The 15,721-nt window shown below is 37.2% G+C and overlaps 1 protein-coding gene across 1 annotated transcript in view; it reads left to right on the top strand.

The window, feature by feature from the left end:
* The first annotated feature begins 6,322 nt into the window (after positions 1-6,322).
* The window catches only part of LOC106964198 (ADP-ribosylation factor-like protein 15), a 101,896-nt gene continuing 92,497 nt past the window's right edge, over positions 6,323-15,721 (top strand). The window contains exon 1 of the mRNA XM_015059563.1: positions 6,323-6,479. Within this exon, the coding sequence (XP_014915049.1) occupies positions 6,426-6,479 (54 nt within the window). The 5' untranslated portion in view covers positions 6,323-6,425. The remainder of the gene's footprint in view (positions 6,480-15,721) is intronic.

Here is a 15,721-nt window from a genome sequence, read left to right as displayed (position 1 = left end):
AAAAAAAAAAAAAAAAAAACCCAACAACAATAAAGAGGAAGCTGGTGGAATTGAAAAGCCTTCCCTTGGGATTTATAAAAAGTTTACCAGTACATTGTGCTGTCATTTCACTGGTGGGGACAGAGTGACACTGTGGAGTGCAGAGGAACTCGCCCACCCAGTGTTATCAGCTTGTTTATAAATGGGCCTCCCAAGACGTGAGACCTAAAAGAAACTTTGAACCTTGGCTTTACTGGAACTTTTTTTTTTTTTTTTTTTTTTTTGTCCTTAACCATGACCAAAACTGCTGCAATGTCTTGCATCACAGGGACCAATTTTCTCTGGAACAAAAGGAGTGTGTTCATAGTTAACTTAGGTTATAATGTAAACTCTGCCAGGCATGGATGGAAAAATATTGACACTAAAGGGTAAACCAATAGGCCAGTGATGTCAAAGCAGCCCCGTGTGACAGGAAACGAATACAATAAACTGGTTGGCTTTCTGTACGGACAGACTTCACGTTTATTCCTTTAATATCTGTAATACATCCCAATAAGCGTAAACTCTGTGAGCTTCAGTGCCTTACTGACTTGGGGCTGTTTCTACCACACTCTTAACCCATTCTTTTGTAATAAATATTCAATAAATAGTTTTAATGATTTTTGAAATATACAGTCGTTTGTCCATAAGACTGTATTTATTGTGAATTATATATATATATATATATATATATATATATATATATATATCTCTTATATAAGATATATATCTTATATCTAATATTAGATACATTAATATGTTAAAATATTAATATATCTAATATTTACCAATATTATATAAGGTGTATAAATATCCCTACCAACAGCCATGTGAAAAGATGACCACACTTTTCTTTTAGATTGCTTCTGCTAAACACCCCACAGTGCTGCGCTGCATCACTATCACTGTAATATTGTCAAACAAATAACACATGACCAATCCCCTGTTTGTGTGTGTCCCTAAACACACACAAACAGTCACAAAGTTGATATGATTTATAATATCTTAATATTGTCCCAGTTTTAGTTATGGGACGGATACGATAGATATGTTAAAAAATGACTAGAGATGGCCGATATCGATGTTGATGCATCTTTATAAAAAAAACCTATGTAAAATTTTGTACAAGCTGTTAGTAAATCCAGTAATTTAAGTGAGAGTCCAAAAGGTTATCCAAAGTTACGTTTGGCCCTTGTTTATGGTATCAAAATGTTTGGCTTTCCTTTAACTCTCTAAAAGACATCAGTCCAAGTGCATGTATAATTTTGACCAAATGTGGTTTAGAGTACTGTAATTTCTCAGTGAATTCTGTCTACTGTGCCAAACCATTTTGAAACTCATTGCATTTTGTTTTGTGTTCAGTCCATATTGAGAAAAGAACAGTTGGAATGTTTCTTTAAAAGCTCTAAATTAGAATAATGTTCAAGTTGGGTGTAAGCATCCTTCATTTTGACACACCTTCTCACTCTTAGCATTAACAAAAAAGAGATTTTTTTTTTGCAGCCTGCATGTTTGAGTGGTTTTAGGATTTTCCATGGTAGTTTTTGTTTGTGTGCAAAGCACAGCTGTAACTGTGGACTGTTGGGACAGAGTGCTTGGCTGTCCTCTAAGGTCAGGCACTCAACAGGCGTCGGGCTGTTGCGTTCCTGCTGTGCGACACTGAAGTTGTGGTGCAAAGCTCTGAACCACAACTATATCCTTCTCAGATTTAATGAATCCTTCCTGTTCAGTCCTTTTTATTCACTTTAGTGAGGCCTCGTGTTTGTGATGGGAATTACCTTTAAAAGATGGGGGATTATTATGTTCTATTAAATTACAGGCTAATCACCGTAGTTTGAATTATGACAGTAGCTGACATGTGATCTGGGCCAGATTCTTTCAACTGGGACGTGGTGCATGTTAAATCAACTTCTGCATGCTCAGCATTGTGTCAAAAAGAACATTCAAAAACTGCAGCACCGAGACAGGGATTTGATCCCATGAGCTGTTGCCATAGTACAGCCTTACCAAATTACTGCTGCACTGTGTTGCCACCTCCCGAGACCTAACCTGATTTTGACTGACTCAGACAAGATGTTTTCTGGGGACAAAATATATTCTGTTTATTAATGTGTGCAGGCTATTTCATTATCTGCACAACAAGTACCACTGCTGCTAAAGTAATGCATGTTTAAAAAGTTTTTAATCTGTAAAAAGTTTGAATTAGGTGCACAGATTTAATCAAAAATATTGAGAAAACACATGCTAAGTATTTAAATGATTTACAACATTCACCCTTTTTACTGTGCACCTCTTTATAGAGTTTAGAAAGGTGCATTTTAAAACAACTTTACCTTAAGAGTGATAGATGGCACTCTAGTGGATTTCAGTCACTCACAGTAATTACAAACAGCTGAATTCATCTTGCAGGTGAGGGGACAGTGTAGTATGCTTCCTTCAGCCAGCTGGTCGGCAGTGTGCAGCAATGAGAGATGCAACAACAGTGTTTTTGTTATTCTATCTCATATTGTCAGAAACTATTAACATTTTTAATCCCTAGCTTTTTAAAATCTTAGTCCTGCTACTTTGTGCTTGAACTTGTATTTATTTATTTATTTTTTAGCTAAATTCTAATATATGACTTTTTGTGTGGCCAGCTTTAATGCTGGTGGGGGTATTTTGCTACACCTTCAGACTTTATGTCTGTCACATTCTAGTCCAGTCTGTAAGGAAGTCAGCTTGTCTCAACAACCAGAAAGTTCCTGTTGTGGAATCTGAACTATGTGAAATACTCACTGACAACGATTGGCAGGCATTGACTTGAGGCCGTGGTAACAATGGAAAAACCTAACTGAGCTGCTTCATCTGCTCAAATACTGCTCCACACCTTCATTCGTCTGGGTCAGGATCAGGATAAACAAACAGCAGCAACACTGGGAGAAATGACCTAAAACGGTAGCTGCATGTTAAACCGCAGTAAAAAGAGTCAAAGTTGAGCATAAAGTGCAGCTTATGCAACTAAAAGCCACACAAATATGACGTTATGAATATCTCATAAAATGAGATGTCCTATCATTTTATTGTCTGATGAAACTTGTAGTTGGATAGGGATCATTTTCATATTCTGCTTAAACTAGAATTATATCAAATTGCAGTCTTGTTATCCTAACTGTGGTTGTCAAAAGAAAAAAAAAAGGTGACATTTGGTTTAAATAATACGTGTGGAAAGGAAAAGACAGGCTAATGGTTAATATCTTTTATGTCTAGGTGATATTTAAAACTGATACTTTGTGCTTAAACCTCTTCCTCCCTTTCAGATAGCAAATTTGACACATTCAATAGGCGTAGATTTAAATTTTAACTTGCGGATAAAAGCCATTGTTTATCTTACTGTATCGGCTACGCAGTACTTATTTCATGTTTCACAGCTGTAGTATCAAATAATAAACATTTGTGAGATACAACCATCTATACTTTCTCTGCAAATTACAATAATACATTGCAAAAGGATATGAAATGTGAAGGACGCAGCCATAGTGAAGACTGATGACCAGACAGTTCTTCTGTGACACCCTCCACAAGGAGGTTAGGCCACAAAAGACCATTTCTAAAAGAAGCTGACTGTTCAGAGTGGTGTATCAAAACATAGCAATAGAAAGATGAGGGTAGAAAAAAGGTTTGTTAGAAAAAGGACGCAAACATCAGGAATTACCATCACCATGATTCTAAAGTATAGCCAATTTAACAGTTTGGAGACGAGGTGTGGACTGCGGCTAGAGGCAGAGCGTCCAGACCTGCCACTTAAAGAGATGTCCTTGGACTTATGACAAAAATACCTGGACTGTTCATCAGTCACTCAAAGTCCTCTTTTCAGACGAAAGTAAAGTCTGGGGACCTGATTTCTGACTAAAATGCAGAGTGTGAGAATAAAGTCCAGTGTGACGATTCGGTGTGGCATATCACCTGCTGATGGTTGTCCCTGGAGGTTTTATCAAGTCCACAGTCCACATCTACCAGGACAATGTAGAGGAGTTCATGCTTCCCAAGCTTTATGGAGATGCTGGTTGGTTTTTCCTGCAGGACACAGCAGGACACAGCACAGTCCACACTGTCAATACCAGGTTTAATGACCACACAGTCACTGCTGGATTTGCCAGCAACCTGCCCTGACCTAAACCAGGCAGAGAATCCTTTTATATTACAATCTCTGTGGAATTAATCTATATAATGTGAGTTTTTCCTGTCGAATTGAATTATTAAAGTAAATCGACTTAGTATGATATTCTAATTAATTGACCTGTAATTCTATTTAGTGGGATTCAAAAATGATACAATGTTTTTTTGGTCCTCACCAAAATCACACCCTCAGTTATGTCTTAATTTTTATTGTGCACGGTGAGAACAGGTAGAGCAGAGCTAAGGGCAGGTGCTTTAGCCATACTCCCATCCTGCTGGCAAACAGCAGATGTTATCTTTGTCCTCTACTTGACAGTGCTGCACAGCCCTGCTTCTCCTGGTGTAGCACTGCCAAATTCCTTTTTCTGTTGTAAGCAACATGGTATTTCAGCAATGTGAATGGTTTAGTTCATTTGAATATCTGTGATATTGATGCTTATCAAGGATGAGTGCAGGCCCTTTACGTCTCTGGAAATATTCACATTCATGGAAGTTTAAATGTGCTAATGCCGTTAAATAGGCAGCAGTGAACCTTTTGTTGCTTTTCAGTTGTAGTTTCTTTCTGCTTAAAAGTTATTTTATTTAGCTCTGCAATGTCGTAAATTTATTTTCAAGATTTTATTATTTTACAAATAATATTTAGAATATATTTTTCAAAATGGTCTAGAACATATAAGGTGTTTGAGTCCCTAAACACATTCCCTGATAATGATCTTGCTGCATTTGAACTGAATACATGTCAAAAGATGTATAAAACTGATGTACAATAGACTTTTTTTAATTCTAAATATGCACTCCAAAGGGAAAAGTCCATTATAATTTTACCCTGCTGTTGTAGTTTCTATTACTAAACAAGGGCTGCCACTGCCTTTTTTCCAGTTAATCTATTGGCTTTATTCCAGTAACTTAATCTTATTATTTTTGTCCAAAAAAATCACACATTTCTTTTTGATGACATCTTTTCATCATAATGGCCTCCCATAAAATGAAAACTAAGCACATATGTTCAGTTTAAATTGTGACATCTCCAGTATTACAAAATAAATAGAAGGAAGTTTGTTTTATTTATATATTTACAGTTAAAGAAACATAAATATTCAGGTTGTCGAACGTAAGAAGATTGAACTGGAAAAAAGAAAAACTAAACTGTGTTGAAATCCTGGATTCAAGCATATTTTCTGAAACTTTTTAAACTTAAAAGATAAAGTTGTCCTGGGCCGTTGCCCTGAGGTCCTTGTGTATATGAAGAATTGTGTCCTTTTTTAAATTATAAGAATATAAAAGTTCACCATCTAACACATCAGATGTAATTTGTCAAAATGTAAATGTGATGCGGGACATCTGATGTACTAAATCAGGAGTCCTGATGCAGGAGTGACGAGCATTAAAAGTGAAGGTTGCAAGGACACAGTTTCCCCTCCAATTTGAGAGAAATGAAGCAGAGCAACAAAGCCGTTCTAGTTTAAGATTTACAACAGACACCTTGAAAATCTCGTTTTTTTTTTACCAATTTAAATTTTAAATTAAATCTGTAATAGTTTAGCAACCTGCCAGTGATTTAGTTCACCCACTACCCCAATGCTAGTTAATTTTAAATTGTATATTATACCTGTCAGCAGGAGGCAATGCCAACCCCTACTAGACGGCTGAGATGATAAACAAGCTTTTCGAACATGACTCACAGTTCTCATAAAGGCATTCGACAAAACGTCCCACAGCATTTGCTGAAATCCTTGCGACCACAGGAAGCTCAAGTGGTCAATCTTTTCATCCTTTTCCATGCAGAAAGCAATGGGTTTCATACCTGCTATAGCTCTGCTTGCAGTACGGACATTGTGTGTGGGTGGGTAATGGTGACTAATCCAATTTGCAGTCTTATTCTGGATCTCTAGTTGCCGCTGAGTCCTTAATCTCTGTGGAGAGTGAGAGAAAAAGAGATACTCTCATCCTTAAGCTTGCGTCTGTCTGTTGATCCCTGTGGTAATAGTTTCTTATCTTTCTATGAATGAGCATGGCGGGTAAACGCAAGGTCCTCCTCATCTAACACTTGCAAAACAAGGCAGTGTGAATGTCGGGATTTAAACGAAGAACCAGAGTGAGGCTATTGACAGCTGACTGCAAGACAGGGAAGAGCTGCGACTCATGCTGTCAGTCTGACACTGTTGTGTTCAGCTACTCCTGATCCTCCTTCGTCCATTCACTTATTCCCGAGGCTTGCTGGTTGCCGGGGGTTACGCTTGTTGTCGAGCACAATGTCGGAGCACATGCAGCTTTCCCTCGCCTTGTGCAGGATTGGGCTTTATACGGTAAGAAAAATGCAAGAAATGTGTGACTTTCTTCTCACTTTTAAAGCAACACGGATTTGTTATATTTTTTTCATGTGAGCTGGATTTAACCCCGTCCAGTTTTAGCGTGGTTTAATCTTGTGTTTTGAAATGGGACTGATCAGATAAAAGTGTCTGCCGCTTCTCTGCTGCTTGGCCCCTGACAGAGGATTTCGCTGCGTTTCATTCAAGCGGTTGTTGCCCATAATTTAACGTAAGAAAGGTGAAGGTGAGCGCAATTATATCCTGTTTTCTGTAGCAGCTCACAGCAACTGTCCTCAGGCAGTGTTGTAGGTGCCTCTGGATCTATTAATATTTTCCTAAGTGGGCCATGGTGGAAATTATTGTCAGAATTTTGGCTGTACTGTCCTAGTAAGACTTGTTTAAGAGTAATATACATGTATTGGCATTGTCCAGTGAGAGTGCAGTATGCAACAAGTTTCAAATCAAACTACGTATTTTAGCTACAGCTGATGACTCAAATAACATATTGTGAGATTTGATTTTTATTCCTGTAAATATGTGAAATGCTTTGGTCTACATCAACAAACCCGAATTGTGGAGCGGGAATGTTACACAGGTAGCACTTGTTTGGTTTAAAATCTCAACCGTGACTCATCATTTCAGCCATGCAAGCATCATATGAGTGGTGAAATCAATTTAAGAGGAAGATTGAATGTGTGTCTTACTAAGTTGCTAGGTTCCACCTCTCCAACAAGCGAATGGTGATGTGACATCTTTTTTCCTACAAATAAAGTTACAATCTAACTCTTTGCAATAACAAAGGTTCAATGAACGGAAAATATCTTGTAAAGAAATGCGGGCAAATATTTCTCCTCTGTGATGTGAGAGACTGTTCCTTTCTGAAGGGGGGTTGCTGAGAGGTATTGCTGTTAAAGGTGTTTCTACAAGCTCTTGGGCGATGTGCACGTTTTGTTTTGGCTTTGTCGATGTTTAATCAGCAATGACAGTCTGGAGTGTTCTCATACTCTTGATGTCAGATTTAAGTGAGAATTTTGTTGCAGAAACGTGGGGAACTAAACTGCAGGCTGACATTTACCTCCGAAGCAAAGTGATGTCTGGCGTCCCTTTCAGCCGACTGTAAAAGACATTGTGTGGGAAGTCTTGCTGATTTTAAAATTAGGACAATTGAAAGTACTGACTACTTAGCAGAACTACAGAGGCATGATTTCTTCTTTTTGTGCATTGCAGGGATTCACTAAGATTTAAACCCCTGCTGAATCACCATCACAACATCCAGACCAGCTGTTTATCCGGCCTTTAACATATGTGTTTCTCTGACGGATTAAAGAAACATCACACTTGTATAAACATACACACACACACACTGGCCCCTACTTCCTTCTGGTGTTCATTAATACTGATGATGAAGAGAACTTCCATTAGATTTTCAGCTTAATGCACATTTGTATTGCGTCAAGATAAAATATATAGGATAAAATATATGGTTATGAATTAAAAAAAATAACATTTAGGAAATAAAAACGTCAAGATTCGTGGGCATTTGTTGATGGATAATGGATCTGTACTACAATTACAGCTCCAATAAAATAATTATTGTTGAAAACAATTTTTTACTCATTTCACAAAAGGAAACTCATATTATACATATGAGTTACACACAAAGTACAATGTTTCAAATCTTTAATTTTATATTTTCAACAGGGAGTTTGAATCTCCTGGTTGCTTAGATGTGCTACACAACAACCTGTAATTCGGCTGTTAACATGATCAAAACGTGTAGAGGTTACTGGAACTGTTACCCTTTTGGTCTTTTAACTATTAGCAAACTATGTGATTGTGATTAGGCTCTTTGTGTTCCTCTCATTATGTCATTAATGGACTGGAAAGCGTTGACTTTAACCCTGAGGGGCTGGCCAAACCATCAAGAGTCTCAAGGCATGAGTAAGCATGACCTACTTTAAGTGAAAATGCAGAAAATGGCACTCTGCAGTTTACCTGAATTGGCTACCAGACTGGGCCACATTAAAGGATGCAGAATTAAAAAAAAAAAAAAAAAGACATAGTCCAAATCATTCACTGCTAATACAAATGAATAATAATGTCCCTAAATATATTTGCTACAAAAAGTGTTAGACAGGATATTATACATTTGTAATCATTCCCATTAACTGATAAATGGAGGTAAATGTGTCTGCATGTTCTGTCTGACTTATTTTGATGACTTGTTTTGGCTGTCCTGGTTGTTTGGTTACAGGTTGTAAGGAGACTTTTATCTTGACAGATTGTGCAGCTCCGATCACACAGGTTACACCTTCACCTGCTTTCCCCTCTCAAGAATAAGATATTGGATCATTAAATCAAAGCTTTCCGGTCTGGTATATAATATGTTTTTTCAGAAATGCGGCTTGCCACCAGTAAATCCTTTTTGCTTCTTCGTTGCTACATATAGCTAATACGTTTTCCCAGCTGATTGTTGCTTTTGTCATATTGCCAAACGTCCTCACTGCTTTTGTCCACAAGCTGTCCTTTAGGCTTGTGGCAAGACCACTGCGGTGCAGTTCAACACTGTTCTACTCAGCTTGTGTATTATTCTTACTGATAAGAAAACATCAGAATAGTTTCTGCTTGTGCAGCGTTAGGTTATAGTGTTCATAATTCAGCCACGTTTCTGTGAAGTCAATAAATAATAAAGTATTTGTGAATTTGAAGTGTCTGTGTGCATACTCTGCAGCACTTTTAATATTCACTTGCACCGCTTTGTTCTCAATGCAAACTGTGAGATACTTACATTGAGAACTTAATTCATTCAGTATATTCAGATAGTCCTTATGATGGGTGCATCACTTCATCTGCTTTTCTTCTTAAGCTGATGTCTCCATCTCTCTGGTAGATGATAACTCTGGACTCATCACACCCTGTGACTTTCTTCCATTTCTCCAGAGACCAATCTTTATGGTCCTTGACATAATGGAAACATTTTCTCCAGTTAGCCTCAACCATTAGTGGTTTTCTTAAGGCTACGCAGTATTTCAGTCCCAATCCCTTGACTTCCTTTCACATTCTGTGTGTTTGGAAATGCTTTATTGTATTTCTCTAAATGTGTAATGAAATCAAATCAAGCTACCACTGATCACGATCATTTGGGATTTTTTTCTGACCACATTACTTCCTCAAAGACCGAGATTCTCCACTATCCCTTCAGTTTTTAATAATGTGTTGAACAGTTTGTAATACATGTTTAGTCGTTTCTGTAATCTCCTTCGATGTTTTCTTTGCTTGATGCCAATGTTTTGACCCTTCTTAAACAGACTAACAGCTTCTCCATGACCACAGGATGTGTTTCAACATGTTTGTTTAGGGAATGAGAAGCTATTCATTGCATCAGTTGGGATTACATAACTTGTTGCTAGCTGAAAGATAATTGCCCATGCACTAATTATCCAATAGGAGGCTTGTACCCACGTGCTTAGTTAAATCCAGACCTGTGCAATTTTTTATCTGGCCAGGCAGTGTATAATATATATCACTCACCGCTCTATGTGTTCTTGACTTTCATTGGGCTATGACAGTCTTTTTTCCCCCAATTTTCGGTTAGTAGTTAAGTCTAGATAGTTTCAATAGCTACTGAAGTGATCAGCTAACACTTGATTGTATGTTTAAATTCTAAGTTTTTAGAAATATGAGAGCCTTTTGTAGTTTTCCAAACAGTTCCACCATCTTTTTCTTGATAAAAAGCTTAATGTCAAATATAACATTTGAAAAAAAGTTTCCAGTGAAAACTTCTAAAGGAAATCCTAAGGCTCATCCATGTATTTCATCCTGCTTTCAGATTTATCCTTTGAGCTATACTTTCACTCTTTTTATCTTGGCTGCACAATAACAAAAGTTTTATTCAGATTATTTTAAGTTTTACAGCTTCTAAGAACTCTGATACACTGTTAAACTTCACCACAAATATTAATTTAACTAAAGTTATTTTATAGCCCTTGGGACTCATAAATATGTTTTTTTTTTTTTTATGGTGCCTGTTATGTTACCGTAAAGTTCTCACACAGTAAATAAACCTTTCTTCTTGTAGCGTGTGAGCGGCGTACATATCCAACCTGCTTCCGTCTTTTCTGAAAGACAGGATGGGAGCAGCCATTGCGCCATCCTGGGCCACGAATATCCCAGATTTCAAAATAAACATACAGTGAAATGATGACTAAGAGGGCATGGAAGGCCACCCTAGTGACTGTCGAGTACTGTTCACTGCTTCCCGGCTGCCACTCTTCTGCAATTTGTTTTGTTTGTCCAAAGCCATTCAGAGAAAGTGTTTGACCATTGTCGCCAAGGAAAGAAGAAAGAGAAGGTTTCTGTTGGAAATTCAATAGCAGGCAGGGGAGGGCGATGCCACATTGTACTTCTGTTTAGACCATGGTTAGAACAATAAGATTTGTTTTCCATTTCAAAATAGTGTGCTTTTGACATTGAGTATTTATATCAAGGAGCATTAGGTTTTTGTGTTTAATTGAAGATGCAACAATATTAGCTGGATTTTCTTTATGTTGATGATCAATTATAGAAAAAGGATGAGTTGGAGAACAGATTTTAAAGCAACATGTTAAACTTTTGGGTCATTGGAGCCAGATAATGACTATTGCATGCTTGACTAATCTGCCTACCTTCTTAAAGCTGCAGGATGTAACTAGTATTAAAAAAAAAAACAACAACAACAACAACAACAAAAAACTGTTTGTTAAGACTATGTTGTGACATATTGGTATGTGACAGATAATATTTGAGGAAAATGAGCACCTTTGCCCCTTCCAGGTGCTAACTAAAAATGACCAATCAGGACCAAGAGGAGGGTCCTGAGTGGACCTGTCACTGTGACAGAGGAGCACTGTCACTTAAGCTTGTGAATGTGCTGCTCATCCACCCATGTCAGTCAAAAAAATCAAAATTTTAATGTCAAAGAAAATCTGAGTGATGCAACATTTAGTTGTCAGAAAGGGAGGAGCTATTTCGATGTATTTTGGAGTTTTCAAACATGAATGAACTATTTTCCTGAACATTTTTTTTTTTGAGACCATTCATAAGTGGATTTTCTAGCATGCTGTGGATCATTGTCCCTCTGCTTAAGCTCTCTACTAGCTGGCTGAGATTTTCTGGTACAAAGCAGATTTAATGGTTCCATCAATTACAACAAGTCATTCATATCCTGAAGCAGCAAAGCAGCCCGAGGGAGTTTAACTGTCGTATGATGTTGTTTTTTTCGCAGATTATGTGTTGGTTTAACACCTTATGTAACCGAAAACACGCCTTCCATAAAATTCCAAGTTTGTCTTTTCTGTTTTTTGGGGGGTTTTTTTGTCTTGGTTCATAGAATATCATCCTAAAAGCCTCAGAGCTCAACAAGATGCATATAGCATTTGCCCTTGGCTTAGTTCTTGTTTTGATCAGCTTCGGTTTTCACGTTGGAACTCTCCTATAGATGGCATCTTTGCCCGGTCTCTTGTGTTTCAGTGTTTCTTTTGTGACCTCCTGGATGAGTTGTTGATGCACGCTTAAAGTTAGTTTGGTGGTCCGGCTGCTCCATTATTCTGCATTTTCTCCATTTGGTGTGGTACGGTTCTCTGAAGACTCAAAGCTTTAACTCTCCCTAGGTTGTAAATGTCAATGTCTTCTCCATTAATTGACTTTTGTGTCCTCAGAAATAATGAATAATGCCAGAATCTTATTACAGTCGGCAGTGCTGCAGTGCATGGCTTTTATTAGAATGCCTTATCATTTTTTTTTCTTAAAATTGCTGTGTGTTCAATGTTCGTTTGCCTTTTTGTTTTGCTCCATTAGTATAAAACTTTTTTTTTTTTTTAAACCAAAAAGAGTTGTAAATTATAGCAAAGCATTGACAGAGGGAAATAAGTTGCCATGATTGTGGGTGTTTGAGCTTGCAATACTTTGTCAGTCTTGTTTATAACTTCTTCCTCACATCTCAGGTTGCGGTTTCAGGTGTTTTTGTCATTATTTATTTAATAATCTATTGATGCTCTCATCTGAAATGGATAAATCATGGCTTTTAGGCCGTTAAGCTAGAACGCCACACTGCTCTGTTAAACTGATAAATACTGTAACAAAAATATGTCTTTTCTTGCTAGCCGGAAACTCGACAGTCAAATAAGTGATGGTGTAACGTCATCCTTGCAAATGGAAAGTTGCACTGCTCTTCAGTCCACTGTAAAAATATGTCTGTACAAACCTCTTCATTTTTTCAAGCACATGACATAAGATTGTGTGCGCAAATGATTCCCATTGACAGAGTCTCTACTCAGTGTAACAAATGGAACAATCTGGGATTGCTAGATCGAGATAAAAAATATTAAGGGGAAAAAAAAAGTGTTGCCAAACTCTCTCCTTTTGTTCCATTTCTAAAAAGATTCAACTCTACACTTTTTTTTAATAAATGCAGATGACTCAAAACAGCAACTCACACACACTGAAGTGAAAGGCATCGTGAAACCCTCAAAAAGCATCATATACTTAATTCAGTTTGATTTAGTTAATTTGCATTGCCCTGATTCACCGCAAATCTCATGTTAATTGACAGATCATATCCAGAGTGTATTGTCAATTCAGTCCAATCATGGACACTTAGTCAACTGCATACATGTATTAATTAATATTGCAACAGTCCTCCTAATAAACATGTAGCGACAGGGGACAATAACCTGTGCTTTAATTGCAGACACAGATTTGCCAGAGAAACATCACATTTTATCAAGGCAGTCTCTATCCAGACCATTAACAACAGTATAAACTAATACTGATGTCTGCGACAGACTGGCGACCTGTCCAGGGTGACCCCGCCTCTCGCCTGGAACGTTAGCTGGAGATAGGCACCAGCACCTCCTGACCCCACTAAGGGACAAGGGCGTAAAGAAATGGATGGATAGATGGATAATACTGATGTACTGATGTACTGATGTACTATTCAGACCTTAAAGTAGGTCTGAATAGTAGTTAAAACAAACTTAAGAAGAAACTTAAGATTAACCTGCTTTTCATTGGTTATTTTGATTGGAGAGCATTTTTTACTAACCATCTACTTTTGCAGTGTTTTTGTAAGTAAATTTAACAATTTTTGCACTGAATCATACTTGTTCCTTTCTGCCTTTAAGTTCAAACTAATGAAATCTGTATCTGCTATACCACAATAACAAAAAAAAAAAATCCATTTCAGCTTGTTCATTCAAAACATTTTTCAAATGCTTCGAAATGCCAAAACTATGGAGCTGGAGGTTCTCAATTTGCTGGCTGTCATGGCTGAGAAATGAAAATGTTGTGCATTCCTTGTGATCGAGCCAATCCTGTCCACCGACAGGATTGGCCCACAAATGTAATCCGCTTTGATACGAATGGCGAGAGAGCGACACAATCAGCTTCCTTTTTCATCAAATGCAGATATTTCTGTTGTCATGCAGGGGCAGCATGAGGAGATGGAGACAGCTGTGTTTTACCATTTGGCCATCAATGATTTAAATCACATTTAGCTGAAAGCAGTATTTTTAAAGATTCAAAACATAAAACATTCAAGGCAGGAATATTTGCCTGCCTTGAATGCAGGCAATTCATAGACAAGGTTGATTGAACTGCTTTAAAAAGAAGAAGAAAGACACTCAAGATTAAGCACGGGATAAAAATGATTAAAATGCAGATTTAAAATGAATAAAACCCCAAGACATGACGACGTCAATAAAGTAACCATTGACTTTTACTGCAGTGAACTGTGTTTTTTCACTCCAGATTTATAGAAGCCAACAGTTTCGGCTGTTTCTACAGCTGAAGAGCACAGAAGCAACCTGTGTATTCAGGCCTGGGATTGTTCAGTGCTTTATAGACCATCAATAAGATTTTAAATAATTTCATTTGACAAACAGAATGTTATTGTATTAATTTAAGGACTGGCATAAACACATTCTGGTTTAGAAAAACCTCTAAAGGCACATTGCAATAATCTAACATATAGTAAAAATGAAAGAATGTATATTTTTGTGTGTGTGTGTGTCCTGTTTTGACAGGAAACTCTTTATCGTGGTAATACTTGGAAGTATGGGGACACAAAAGAATAAAGTTGTAGGTCATTATCATTGGTATAAGAGAGATGACAACTCTACACCTTTCCAGTCTTTAGTTCAGAACGTTAACCGTCTTGAATGCGGTTTTGAGATCCAGTAAAATCAAGACAGATGTTTTCTTTTTAAACATTTTTAAACGGGTGAAAAGATGCAAGCCATTCAAAACCTTCACTAATAGACTCAGTGCTGTTGTTGGCTCTGTTAGACCATTTTCTTAAAATGTTTTAGAAATAAACTAAACATTTTTTCCTCTAAGATCCTTATCAGAGCAAATCATTTAGGCCACAATTTAGGAAGAAAAAGGTATAAAATATAGGTAAAGTATAGCAGACTGAAACTATCTAGGTCATTCTAATTTAGTTATGTTGAAACCCTTTCTGTGCCACAAGAGTTTATCTTAGATCAACTTTTCTCTGACAGCTTTATTGTCCTTAGTTAAACAGAAGAAACGCTGCAGATTCAGGTTAAGTTTTCAAGTCAGACATGCTTATAAATATCTAAAACTCATATTGTTCAGGATTACTGGAGATTTCTAAACTTTACTGAACATGCACCTTGACAATCTTATGCTTTTGGCTTCTTTATGCCAGCTGGTTATCTAAAGCAGCTGTGTCTAAACTCAGTCCTCGAGGGCCGGCATCCTGCAGGTTTTAGTTCTCTACCTGGTGGTAGTAACAACCTTTTGAGCATGTCAATGTTCTTCTTAGGCCTTTAATGAGCCATCATTTGATCCAAGTGCGTTAAAACGGGGAGAGAACTAAAACATGCAGGATGCCGGCCCTCAAGGACTGACTTTGGGCACCACTGATTTAAAGGAAGGATAGTGGCGCCCTCTGCTGAAATTAAGTAGACACTGCTTCGAATTATCAAAACCAACTGACTATGTAATGGTGACCGGATCACAAACATTAGTGAAGTTTTGAGCGGAGTAAACTTTGTCAAATACAGCAAGCGGATGAAAGAGTGAGCCAGTTACTGCTCTGGTTGCTGTGCATCATGTCCTAAAGAGGTGCATATGCAATTATTAAAAAAAAAAAAAAAAAAAAAAAAAAAAAAACCTTTAAAAATTTTTATTAAAAAACTAAATTTTTTATTCAACTAAAAATAAAAATTTTATAAAAA

Source organism: Poecilia latipinna, unplaced genomic scaffold, assembly GCF_001443285.1.
Source record: "Poecilia latipinna isolate Pla-1442-1.1 unplaced genomic scaffold, P_latipinna-1.0 Scaffold1638, whole genome shotgun sequence".
Classification (NCBI taxonomy): Eukaryota; Metazoa; Chordata; class Actinopteri; order Cyprinodontiformes; family Poeciliidae; genus Poecilia; species Poecilia latipinna.
The sequence above is the reverse complement of the archived record's forward strand: the minus strand, read 5'-3'. Positions and strand labels throughout refer to the sequence as shown.